General features: G+C 47.3%; 1 protein-coding gene across 1 annotated transcript in view; it reads left to right on the top strand.

Moving 5' to 3' along the window:
- SLC7A5 (solute carrier family 7 member 5) overlaps nt 1-9,069 on the top strand; it is a 41,008-nt gene extending 31,939 nt beyond the window's left edge. The window contains exons 9-10 of the mRNA XM_065662120.1: nt 918-1,095; nt 2,989-9,069. Coding sequence (XP_065518192.1) covers nt 918-1,095; nt 2,989-3,044 — 234 coding nt within the window. The 3' untranslated portion in view covers nt 3,045-9,069. The remainder of the gene's footprint in view (nt 1-917; nt 1,096-2,988) is intronic.
- The last annotated feature ends 4,193 nt before the right edge of the window (nt 9,070-13,262 follow it).

Genomic DNA, 13,262 nt, shown 5'->3' on the forward strand with positions numbered 1-13,262 from the left:
ATCAGAGAGCAGGAGGTTCTGGGTGTCAGAGATGCAGGGTGCTCTGGTGGCATAGCCCAGTGGGAAGCTCTCAGTGACTGACATATTCCCCAGGGCAAATCCTAGGCTGTGGCTCGCAGTGAAAACGCTCTGCGACATCGTGGAATTCAATTGAAACAGCTTTTTAATAAAGCAGGCAAACCCACGCCTGCAGAGAGGAGAACTTTGTTCTCTTTGTCCTTGGCCAGCTTGGCAGTGCCGTATCCCATCTGGGAGGAGCCCAAGACTGTGTCAGCCACAAGCATGTCTGCCTTCCTTAAAGGCATGTTTCTCACTCATCCCCCAGCAGGTCTCTGCCAGGCCACAGGCGGCCAGGGAGAAACAAAACTCACAGACCTGTAGCAGTGCCGTCCCAAAGTAACTTGCAGGGTGTTCCGTTTGGGTTTGGGCTTTGATTCTAAAAGCCATGCTGCTCCCAGCGGGTGCCCTGCTCAGAACCTAAGAACTGCTGTGAAGAAGCAGCACTGCTTGTGCTGCGGTTGCTGCTGAATTTGATGCTGTCGGTACAAGTGTTTTTTATAAGGAATCATCCAAGTATGGAATTGGGGTCAAAAAAAGGGTGCTGAGAAAGGCTCTTGGCAACCCACATGTGCATTGTTTTGCTGGTTTTAAGTGTACGTGGTAGGTGTTAGCCTACGTCTGTTTTCTCCGGGATTGAGGAAGAGCACTGCGTAAATCAGTACCTTCCCCATGGCAGTTCAAGGCCATGGTCCCCTTACTCAGAGCACCGGGGCAGACAGGAGCACCGTCCATGTAGGCATCCATAGGGAACATGAACTCCTTCCCTCCCTGGGCTGTACAGCTACATAAACTGGACTGGAAAGCATACGCTGTTCCCCTGATACAGCTTCTAACCTGTTCTTTGGGTCCCTGTTCAGGTGAATATCTGCCTGCCCGTTTTCTTCATCCTGGCCTGCTTGTTTCTTATTGCTGTTTCCTTCTGGATGACACCGAAGGAATGCGCCATTGGCTTTGCAATCATCTTCAGTGGGATCCCTGTTTACTTCTTCGGGGTCTGGTGGCAAAACAAGCCCGAATGGGTTGTCCAACTCATCTGTAAGTATTACCAGTGAAGAGCAAAGGTGCAGCCTTGGCTTTTGCTCCAGAAGTAGCAGCTTCCTGGTGAGCATGCTACAGCTAGTAGCACTGGCTCTCCTTTGCAGAATAGAGACTTCCAGTGTCTTAGTCCTGATTAATTCTTCCTTAATGGAAACAAGTTTTAACCTGATGATTACCTTATCTACCAAGCACCCAAAACGCACCCTGCCTTGTGATAATTGCAAAGTTTGGGCCAAATACCATGGGTATTCTTTATCTTGGCAAACTGGTGGCTGTTATGCAGTGGAGTGTAATTTGCTGAGCACATTGCTGCCTTTCTTCTACCTTCTGCCAAAGCACAGGGTCAAACCTTTTGTCAGCAGAGAATCCTTCTCCAGTGGTGTAGGAAGGGAAAAGAACTAACAGTGTTACAGTCTGAGCACAGTTAGCCTCAACTTGATTGCTGAAACTTCATAATGAGTCCCAGTCCATCTCTTAGCCAGTGCTAACGTTTCTGACCCAGTCAAAGCTCTCTTTGCCATCAAAATGGGGCAGCAGAGCAGAGGGAGGAGAGAATCCCCTGGATGCTTTCTCTGAACGAGGTTTATTTTTAAGGTATCTTCATATAAGGTTTTCCAGCAGCTGACACTACCCCGTGGGGTGTTTTGAAGGGATGGACGGGCTGTGCTTGGCACATGGAGCCTCTGCCTGAGCACCTGAATCCAGAAAGTCAGTCCATGTGTTCAAGTAACTAAGCTGCACCGTCTGCCCCCCCAGCTCTCATGCAACAGCCTGACCTAGAAAAGCAGACGAGGAGAAATGCCCAGCCTTAGCTGGATGCATTTTATGAAGAAGAAAAAAGCCTTTCAACAGTGCTTAGCACTTGTTATTATTCTCCCCCTCCGGTCTCTCTCTCCCTCTCACACACTCACTGTTTTATTCAGAGTATTAGGCTGAGTTCCTGGAAAAGCCATTTCTGCAGCGCCTGAGTGGTGAATTACCATATTAATTGTTTTCTACCCACTCAAAGGTTTGTTAGGAGAATATAGAAAATATTCTGGCAACACCGAATGATAATCCCGCAGATGCCCAGTTAGGAATGTAAGAACTCCGATCATGTGTATATTCATATATTGCAAAGAGTTTGGTCACTTCCAACTGATCTGGCTGGACTTTGTGTGCATTTATAGAGTTAGTGTTAGCTCTACCTGGCTGGACTATCTTGTGATCTCCAAACACACGGTGAAGCAGCAGAAGGCACAGGTGTGTTTGGACACAAGCCACCTAAACTAATGGGTGGAAAAATAAAGTTACTTCAGGTTAGCACCTTTCCTGTGCAAACTGGCACCTGAAATGCTTCCTGTGCTCTCCACCTGCTCTGTGCAAGGCAGTGAGCTCTGCCTTGGGTTCATAGGCTGAGTTGGCTTTGTCGTCGGTACTCAAGCCAGTAAAGGAGCTGCTTTCACATACAGCCAAGGTTTTTAAAATAGGAAGTAAAAGCATCAGTTCCTGTTTTCTATGGTAATTCCTGTTGCTGTGCTTGACTCAGTTTTGGCTGCTTGCAGTTATGGCATCCAAATGTAATTACCATATCACCATGCAAGTAGAATCCGGTGTCAAGAGGTACTGGAGCCTCTCAGGGCAGTACTGCAGAAGCAAAGTTCCCTGTATTCCATCTTATATGAATGTATATATTTTATGTATCCTGTTTAAGTTCTGGCCATGAGTCAGTAATAGCCCACTGCTCATTTGCTCTCAAGTCTTACACTGTATTTGGACTAAACTTGCTCAGAATCATGGTGGGGAGGCAAAAGGATGAGCCCTTTTGAGGCAGAGGATTATGAACTAAGACCAAGATAGTTGGGTCCCTGTGTGCAATCTCTGACCTGTACTTTGCCTTCTTCCCCATAGTCTCCGCAACTGTCCTGTGCCAGAAACTGATGGAAGTGGTTCCACAAGAATCGTAAGCAGGAAAAGCAGAGACATTCAGCTTGAGGAAACGCACAACATTACTCTTAAGACGACACAAGGAGAAAACGCTTCTGATCCCTCGTAAACGAATCCTAGGCACTGGAGCACCCCATCGGAGCTGCTTCGTGTCTGACACCGTGCCACCAGCTCTGCCTTGTCTCCAGCAGCCCCTCTGTCACCACCCTTTAGCCTGGCAGATGGGCAACCCTGTGATGAGAAGTTCTTGGTACGAATGTGAGCCAGGAGGAGCAATTCCAGCTGGGAGCTTCCAAAGGGGTCCTGCCTGTCCAGCAGCAGGAAGTCTGATATTGTGTGTGTGTGTGTGTGTGTGTGTGTGTGTGTGTGTGTGATGCTGAGGGCTGTATTCCAGCTCTGTGTAGGCTGACTTGGCTTAGGTTTGGGTCTGGGATCCCCCAGACGACAGCAGGTCTGCTCCTGAGCCCGGTTTGAGTGTTGCCAAGCCCTACAAATGTGCCTGTACCTGGGTCTGGGGCTGTCACAGAGCTGCAGTGTGGTCCTGAGCCCAGCCCGCCAGCCTTCCCTGGACAACAGCCGGTGGTTGGGAAGTGAAGGTTGGCTGATGTTGGCTCACACACACACACACACACACACACAAAGTCGTACCAAAACACATGCTGCTGGATGCTTTGGACTCTGTCCACTGGCAGTGACTTCAGTGAGACAAGGCAGAGCAGAATTAAGTGTCAGAGAAACAATGCGGGGAGGTCTTGTCTGATTTTCATTGCATTCCTGACTAGAGCACTCGGGGATCCCCTGCCACTGTCTGGCTTTGAACTCTCAGATCCAAGCCATCTCCCTGCTGTTGAGTCGGCCCTCTGGGATGCTCTTCACCACAGTGCCCATCCTGTGGCCCTGTGAATTAGCACTGGGGCAGGTACAGGCCTGAAGGTGGAATTCTTCCTGATAAACCCAGGGAATAGCACTTAGCAGAAGGCCCAGTCCTTGGTTTGCTCACTCCATGTTTCTCTGTAGACAGGCTATCATCCAGTATGGGATGAGCAGCATCATGCTATCCAAATGGCCCTTGCCCACAGTCTGATTCATGTTTGCCCATAAACCATTTGCAAAGAGGAAATTAAGCGTGGGATTCCCTTAGCTTGTTCCCTTGGGGCTGGCCTGTGCGTTGCCTGTTGCTGTGCCCTGTGTCTCTGTATCTTCTACAACATGCAGTGGAGATGGGACCGGGGGACTGGGGGTGTAGAGAAGGGCAGATGTCCCCAGATGCTGGAGCTCCGGTTTAATCTTGGTCTGCTGTAGATGGTCTGTTTTGCTCTGAGAAGCAGGGACTGGGGCCCTGGTCCTCCTTGGTGCAAAACGGCATCATCAGGTTTGGCTTGGTGAGATGCCCCCACCAACATCTTTATGCTCAGGGAGCAGTCTCTGAGCACAAACCACGTTCTGCATGTGAAGTCTTGTTTTGCTGTTGTGGTGGTGCAGTCCCATCCCCTGAGCGCACCCAAAATTCCTCTACTTCTGAGTAGTCAAAACTGTCCTCTAATGAACATGTTGCTTTATTTGGGCAAAAGCATCACCTCGAAACTGCAGTTGTGAACAGTTTGCTCATGATGCCTCTGCACTTGAGGTGATAGTCACTTGGAAATCAAAAGCATCTTTTTCCCTGCAAGTGAGCTGCTTCAGTCTCTATTACAGATCTTTGTGCTTGTGCTTTGTGCAAATGGGTTGTTAAACTACCTTTTTTCCTCAATATTTCTGTAAACTAAGCTGTTTGGAAACCAGGATCCTCCAAGAGCTAATGCATTCTATGGATTCCCCTTGTAGTAGACAGTTATTTTGGATGACAAGGCATTAAGAACACCAATGGTACTAGCTCATGCTTTGTTCTTTTAAGTTCTTTAGCAAAAAAAAAGGGGTTGTGTGTTATAGCAGGTTGCAGCTTCTGTTCAAATGTGTGACAGCGACTGTGGCTATGTCAGCAAGTGTCTGCATGCTGCTCTTCACTATTGCTTCACCAACCATTTGTCTTTGCTTTGAGGCAGTGCAGGAGGAATAGATGAGACAATCATGACAATGAGAACCTTTGCTGTCAGGTTGCTTATTCCATGGCAGCACAATGTAGAGATACCCAAGCCAGCCCTGTGCCTCTCTGCATGCGTTAGCATCAAGCTCTCCTGACCTCTGTGGAGTTGCAGCTGGTTTGGGTATATCTACAGCACAGAAGAACCCAAAGTTCATGGCCAGTGCCTGGCTGTCCAGGGGACCTATGTGCAATGAATTGGAGCATCTCAGATCCAGTGCCTGTGGAGAGGAGTTTGCATAAATAAGATCATGAACCATAAAACCTGAACTCAGTTTTTGGGATCCTCTTGCAGGTGAAGGCTGAGAGGTTTTGGCAGGGGAGTGATGGGAAATCACTGCTTATGCTGGACCTGTTTCATGGAGAGAGAACCTCGGTCTGTCACCTTCCACTTGGTCTGCAGGCTTTTTTGGCAGTACTGGTCTTGGGGCCAGCGCCCAGCAGGACCTGGGTTCAGCACAGGGGCTCCTAGTGCTAACACGTGCCAGCAGAACCACTTGCAATACAAAGGAAAGAGATGATAACTCTCAGCCACCTGAATCCAATCTCAATTAGCACTCGAGTCCAGTCCATACAGAGCTCAGAAATGGGTCCAAATCTTTCTAAAACATGGGGATCGCTTGGTTTGGACACATCTTTAAATGAGGTTTCAGTGAAGACCATCACTACATGATTCCCTCTTGGTGAACCTTTTACACTGGTTTTAAAGAGGAGATGTCACACTCAGAAATATTTTTTTATTAATTAACTGATCTTAATTAAATCTTTCACTCGCTTGCTTGCTCTTTATGAATTTTCATGATTTTTCTCTTGCTGCTAAAGATCTTTCTCTTGTACTAACCTGCTGGCTCTGGCACTGATACTGTATATTTCACGGTGATCTCACCAGCATCTCCCTAGCAATAGAGCTTTAGGAAGAAACTGAGCCAGGTACCAGCACAGAATGACAAAAGCGTTGCATTTGGTCAGTCACAGTTCACATTGCAAAGTTTACCTTGCCAAAACCTGATTTCTTTTATCCCTGATTCATTGACCCCTATAGTCTCCCCCCAACCATGGTGACATGGCTGTAAGAGGCTGGCTTAGTTTTTCCTGGGTATTAAGGAGATAATGAGGAAAGGGGTAAAAATTCCATTTTATAAAGAAAACGCAAGAAAGTAATTTCTCCAATGGTGAAACTAACAGGATCTACTCATGTGACAGCTTGTAACTTAGATCAGCACCCAGGAGTGTCTGCTTCCCCTAGGCTTGCCATGCTCAAACACATGTTGAGAGGATACATCCCATCAAAGAGCTCCTTGCTGCTTGGTTTCCTCAAATGTGGAATGAGGTGCAAGGAGCAACAGAGACTTCACAGGAAATTTCTCACCATTCCCAGTGCCGGATGTGGGATTTTTCTGTTGTATCTGTGTTTGCTTGTGCTGTTTTGAGGCCATGGTCAGTCACGCCTGTCGTGACCCACCAATAGAGATACACCCTTCCTATAAAGCACATACACAGACACAGTGACCATGAATTGGCTTTCCTAAACAGTAGCTACAGTTAATACAGGTACTGCGTGAGTCTGTTTCATGTGACAGTATTGTGCAAACACAGCCAGAGCATCTGCATCAGTGGAATCATGAAGGTTGAAAAAGACCTTCAAGATCATTGAGCCCAGCTGTGGAGCCATGGCTGTGTATTTCTGCAAGTGATGGCTGTGCTGCAAGTAGCCCCTTGGTCCTTGTACTAACCCCCCCTTTTCAGTTATTGCTCCTACCTTGTTCTGAAGTACTTAGAGTCTCAGGCAGTTAGGGGTGTTCACAGAATAGTATCCCATAGGGACTGCTAAACAGGCAGGAGCCGGCCGCCAGGCATTTGCTTATCCATTGGGTTCCTCTTTATAAATGAGAAACCTTCTTCCCTACAGTGAGGGGAACCAGCCCTGCAGACTGCTTCTGGTCAAAAATGAGGGGATATATGTCATTCTGGGTGGATTTTTTTGTTAATGTTTTAAACTTCCTGTAGTATTTGCAGTGTTTTCTGTCTTTTGTTTTTAATAGCATCCTCCATGGATACTAAGTTCAGAGGGGCTCTGTCACTGTTGAACAAGCTTTAAAGACCCTTCAACTGATGGAAACTCTTACAAAGTGGGTTTTTCTGTTCTTCAAGCCCTCTCCTGGCATCTCAGGCCGGGGAATAAATTGGGCTCCTCCACTGTGGGTCTGACAGAGAGCAGAGCCCTTGAGGGGCAGCAGCATCGCAGCAGAGCTCTTCCCTATGGATGTGAGTTCCCAACCATGGGAAGATGTTTGCAGCGGCAGAGTCCTGCCGCGGTGGTCTCACTGTGGAGAACCACAGGGAAGGCTTCCCCTCAGTCTGGGAGGGTGCCCGTCCCTTCAGTGTTCTTGGGCTTTAACAAAAAATAGAAGTAAAGTAATAAGGAAACGGCCAGATGTTGTTGTCTGTTGCACAACACTGGCTGTTTGGGACTGTTCTTGTGGGATGCCAGCTTTTCCATCAACCGGTTGCGCAACTCCGTTTATAATGATATCAAAGGGGAGGGCGGCCTTAGCCATTGAGAAAGGGCTGGAACAAAGCTTCCTCCTGGAGCCTGGGAAAGGGCAGCCAGGGATGAGACGGCTCCAGTTCCCCCTGGGGCTCTTGTCAAGGTCTGCTGGCTGCAGGACGGGCCAGCGTGGCTGGAGCTGGCGCCACTTGGCTCTTGACCAGGGAGTGCAGCAGCCTTTGATGCATTCCATTGCCTCCCCGTGGTGATGGGAATCTGCTCCTATGCCTCCGCCGGGGACCTTGGCATTGAGGGATGCTGATGGACCTCCATTTCTGGTCACTCCTTGAGGAGTTACATTGATTTTGCCCATACGTAAGAAGTTTCCTCCCAGTTTACACAGTTCGAACTGGAACTAATAGCTGGGGTGGGAGGATGTGCATGTGATGTTGCTGGGGTTGCTGGAATCAGGAGCTTTCAGTTTGGTGCAGATGCTCTTACCCACAAGATGTAGTGGTAGGAAATGTGACTCAGTGGCCCCTAAGGAACTAGTGTCCAGAGGATTATTTCTTTGCTTTTAGCCCCCTGTTCCTTGCGTGACAAGGGGTATTGCTTCCTCCAGCTGTTGAAGTGTTAATGAGAAAAAACAAGTATTTTTTTAACTATTGAATTAATTTTTAAATGGCCTAAAAGAGACTTTATATCTACACCTAAATTGTTCCCATTGGGTGATGTTCATCTTGGTGCAGGGGCTCTGCAAGCACTCGGATGCTCTCCTGCATCCTAGCCAGTGGTGCTGTGGGGTCTGGCTGCATCCCCAGCACTGGGATGAACATCACTTGTAGGGAAAAACTCCTTAGTTCAGAGGACAGGGTGAGGTCTGTGTCCCACCTAAGTCCTTGCAGAGGGAGAATATTAAGTGGTACCCAGACCTTGTGCTGGCCTGCAGAACAAAAGGAGGGTGAGATTCACTGCCAGTGAATAATTCGACTTTTCAGAGATACCTTTCTTCTAAAGTTTGTATTTTTGTTGGTTTTTATTTGTATTTTTAACACACAAGAAAAAAGATCTTAACATATAGAAGAAAATCTAGATCTGATTTACAATTTTGTTATATTTGGTTGCTTTAAAAATATTGTACTAATTTAAATGTTGCTATAGATAACATTCTATTTATTTTAAGGGGTAAATATCTTTTAGTCTTAATACTTCTACAGTAAGCGCTGTCTATTTACACTGTTTGTGTTCCTGTCAACACAGCTATTCCACAACTGACCGAGTGCTGCTCAGCCAGTAGTAACTTAATCAAATTGCCTTGTAAAACAGGATGTCTCCTGCAATGTATTTTTTTGAGTATTTCTTGATTCTTTTATGTCTGTGGTTAACAAATCTGTCAAATGTTTGGGTTGTTCTATGTTTTGGGTTCTTGTTTTGTTCTGGTTTTGTTTTTTTTTTAACAAAGAAAGCTGAATTACAACTCTCTTGTTGCTGGTCTTTGTCTCTAAACTTTCATTTTGCAAACGGTTGGCTTGTTTATCCCACATCCACCAGCACCTGAGCCCTGGGAGCCAAGCATTCCTCTTGCAGACAGGTCCAGGAGTATAGCTAAGCAATGACAGCATCCGTTCCTCTATCACCATCCTCCATTTTTTTAATTCTAGTGGCCATTTCTGGTTTTACATGTGTTAAAACTAAGGGAATGGGAAAAAGTGGGTGAGCTTTGGGTAGAGGTGGGAGCAGAAGATGGATATTCCAGTTCCCAAGGTGTATCTGCATGGTTATATGATGATAGAAGCTAGCAGCCAAAAGAAATGTCTAGCAGCAGGAAGGTGTCAAACATTGTAAGGGGAAAGTGATGCTCTGCTGCGGTCCCTCTTCCGTGCTTGAGAAGAGAATATTTCAGCTGGAAGGGGACTACAGAGAGTCCAACTGCCTGACCAAGAGCTATAGCAGAGATGCTCTGTGTGCAGGGGCCCTGACCAGAGCCAGGGGAGGGATGCTCAGGCATGCAAAGAGGTGGAGGTGTGAGGGTTGCTTCGAGATCTGCACTTCTGGGTGTACACATGGCAGAGCTCAGAAGCTTCTCTTCCTAAAGGTGAGGATTGTGCTCCGGCTGTTCTGTTGATACACACAACCCAGAAGAGGAAGAAATGGGCATGAAATGCTAGCAGAGCTTAGAAGGGCTGCAAGGAAAACCTGGTAGGAAAGTGAGACTTCAGTGATGCTGAGCAGAAGTTATACCTAAAATTCCAGACTGAATTTTAGGTGCAACAGTCAGGGATGTCTTGGACAATGAGAAATGCACAAGAAAGAGGCAAGCCTTGATTTACTCTCAAGCATTGTGGCTGTTTCAACACTGGAAGAGAGAATCTGCAGTATTACATGCTCAAGCCCAATGTCATAACGCCAAGCCCTGCCACCACTGTAACATTTAAATATATAGACATAAAGGAAGAAAACAGAGGTGCAGAATGTAGTTACAAGGACAATGTGTGTGATGAGGAGCACAGAGGCTCGCCAGTACAGCATTAGAGACTCTTAGTGGAGGAATTAGAGTAATCTAAAAAAAACATCTCCCAGCCAGCGTGGCTGAGCAGCAGAATAGCCTGTGCCATTAAGTGATTCAAAAGAGATCATTCAAAAAGTGACAGCTGTGGCCAAAGAAGGAAACAGGAGAGAATAAACTCTGGCAAATTAAACACAAAACCTCAATAAGTCAAGTCAACAGAACATTCACAAGTGGGATGCCGATGGCAGAAGGAGAAGGCTGTGATGCCTGCAGGAAGCCTGCCAGGGACACGCAGGCCCCGCGCTGTACTGCAAAGTGCCTTTACAGACAGATAAGGCAGTAGCACAGAGAAGAAATTAGTTACTTGCATCTGTGTTTGCTGCAGGCTCGCTTGGAGAGGTTCCCATGCTGGAGCCTTTCTTCACAGCGAGCAAGCACAAGGAATTGCTGGCAGATAATGCATCGTGTCTCGGAGCAAAGCTCCAGCTGCTGGGATTCAGAGGCCTTCAGGAGCTGCAAAAGGGTTCTTGATGAGATCAAGTGCTGCCAGCAGGCATATGCAACCCAGTGCACAACATGGCAGTGATGCTTGTGGTATGGGAGATGGCAAATGTGATGCTGGTACAGGTAAAGGTCCAGATGGGTTGCAGAAGCTGTTGTAGAGGATACAGTGAGCAGAGAGATTAAGAACAGTATCCTGGGGAGAAACACACAGCTTTTGTGCAAGGTCAGTCCTCAGCAGACCCCAGAGCTTCCAGTACCTTGGCTTTTCAGCAGGGTCAGGTCTTACTGAGCTTCCCACAGGGTGGTAATAACTGTTTAGGAGCAAGAGAACACTGGTAAAGTAGTTTATAATGGAGAGAGGTGGTCTGCAGAGCTTGCCTATGAATCTTCTCTTGGTACAGGTCAGCAACCACAATCTAGAGAAGGAGATGGACATGGATGGCAAAGTCTCTTGGAATCACAGAATCCTGGAACGGTTTGGGTTGAAGGGACCTTAAAGCTCATCCAGTTCCAACCTCCTGACATGGGCAGGGACACCTTCCACTAGTCCAGGTTGCTCCAAGCTCCTGTTTCCAGCTTGGCCTGGAACCAATCTTGAACCCGACTTTTTAGAACAAGCGTTTCAGGCTTAGGAAACACAGAGTTAGGAAGTGGGAACAAAAAAGAACTCCAGTGACATGATGTAATGTTGCTCCACGTGCCTATCCCGAATACTGAGCAGGTCTGGTCACCCTGCCGGTGCCCAGGGCTGCAGGACTGGGACTGGGAGAGGACTTGGACTCACTGTCTGGTGAGCACTGAGCAAGCACTCAAGCAGACCGCCTGAAACGAAGGCAGGAAGTGTTCTTTCACAGACACCAGTGTTCATCATGCACTCGGTGTCAGGGGATGTTGTCGAGACAACTTTTATGCGTGCGTTAAAGTTCAAAAAGAGCTCAGATAAAAGGGTTTGTTATTAACTGCAGGAGCCCTGGTGCAGCCTCTGCCCCAGGAAGCGTATCTTTGTGAGCCTGAGGCTGGAAGGAACAAAGTGGGATGGGATCACACCTCATGTTTCATGAGTCTTCCCTAAAAGATCACTACTGATGGCTTCTGGAGATGTGATCCTTTGGCCACGTGCTGACTCTTGGCTCCCCTCCAGTTGTCCTTTCCTTTGGTGCCACTGCAGCAGTCATGCCTTCCTCTCCAGAAGAGGAATGGTGCTTCACAGCGGTAGCAAGGGAAGCCCCACAGTGGTAGAGGAAGCTCATGCTGGGCTTTGCCTGGGAAGGACTCACATCATGGGAGCCACACATGAACGCAGCATGGTCCCCAGGCAGCACTGAGCCGTCACGATGCATCCCCTCAGGCTTTGGTCTTTGATGGCTGGAGGTGATGGGAAGGGGCAGGCATGGGAACTCAGCCCTTCCAGAAGACACACAGGCACCAAGATTGATGTTTTTCAACCTTCAAGCCAAAACCATGGCATTTTTGTCCGCAAACCATGAGCGCCTATGTGTTTGAGTGGCCCAGAGATAGGCATGGGGGTCTGCCACCATAGAAGACTGAGCCCTTGAAGCTGCAGGTAGAAAAGCCTCTTCAAACTGAGGGCAAGCCCAGCTAAAGGCAATAAAACTGTTGTTTATTTGAAGATTTGTGTGAAAGATGAAAGGCACTAAATATGTTTGGGTTGGGAAGAAGCCACTAAGGGTGGGGCATGACATGGGCTGGGAACTGCTTCAAGGGTGCAAAACAGCTGCCGAGGAATTGTGGATAGAACTAATAAAGGGATCCTCTGAGGCAGATGAATTAATACACCCAAAATGAGATACAGGTATGAGGAAATTTAATACTAGGAGTATTGATGTTGACAAACCGCCCTGAAGCAAAACATACCCAACAACAAAACTGTCCCCTTGATACTGGGAGTCTTTATTTAAAAAATAAGAAAAGGAGTTGCTAATATTTCACCTGCTGCACAAAAGCTGTGAAATAAAGGTGTCTCTTCAGAATGTGCTAGTCCATCCTCATTTTGCTGGAGACCTATTTAAGGCGTCAGAGCTCAGCGGCACAGGATTTATAAAGAGTGAGCATTGTAGATCTTCAACAAAAGCATGCTGCCCTGATTACCAGACCTTGAAATATAACAGAGGGATTCTTGTACAGATACCTATAAGGTTTTTTCCCCTGCATATTTACTGAATATACAAGTTTTGTGCCTATCTCAGACTGCCATCCCTCGCCCTGGGGATGGATGGCACAGGAGATGGTAATGATTAAAACCTCTGTCTGAATCAGGTGGGGTAAGAAATGCTGGCAAATCATCTGCTCCTCACCTAAACTGCACAATGCAAAGATAAATCCACATTTGAATCCTTACATTGAATTAGAGACCAGGGAAGTGAGAAATGACAATTCCTCTTGCTTGAGCCTCTCCTTCCTAATATAACTAACTTGTCCTTCATACACTGTCCTTTCAAGGTCACCATGCAAGGACCTCATGTTCACATGAAGAGTTGTGCCAGCACCTTGTCGCTGAAAGTCAGCTCAGTCAAGGTTTGCTGGAGCAGAAAATGTACCTGTGGCGTTAGTCGAGTTAAATACAAGCCTTGTAGAGCTTGCCCTGGGTCTGGGTTAGCTGGAAGCACTTTCAGCACCATCCAATTACCCACCTCAGG

The sequence above is a fragment of the Lathamus discolor genome, chromosome Z (assembly GCF_037157495.1).
Source record: "Lathamus discolor isolate bLatDis1 chromosome Z, bLatDis1.hap1, whole genome shotgun sequence".
NCBI lineage: Eukaryota > Metazoa > Chordata > Aves > Psittaciformes > Psittacidae > Lathamus > Lathamus discolor.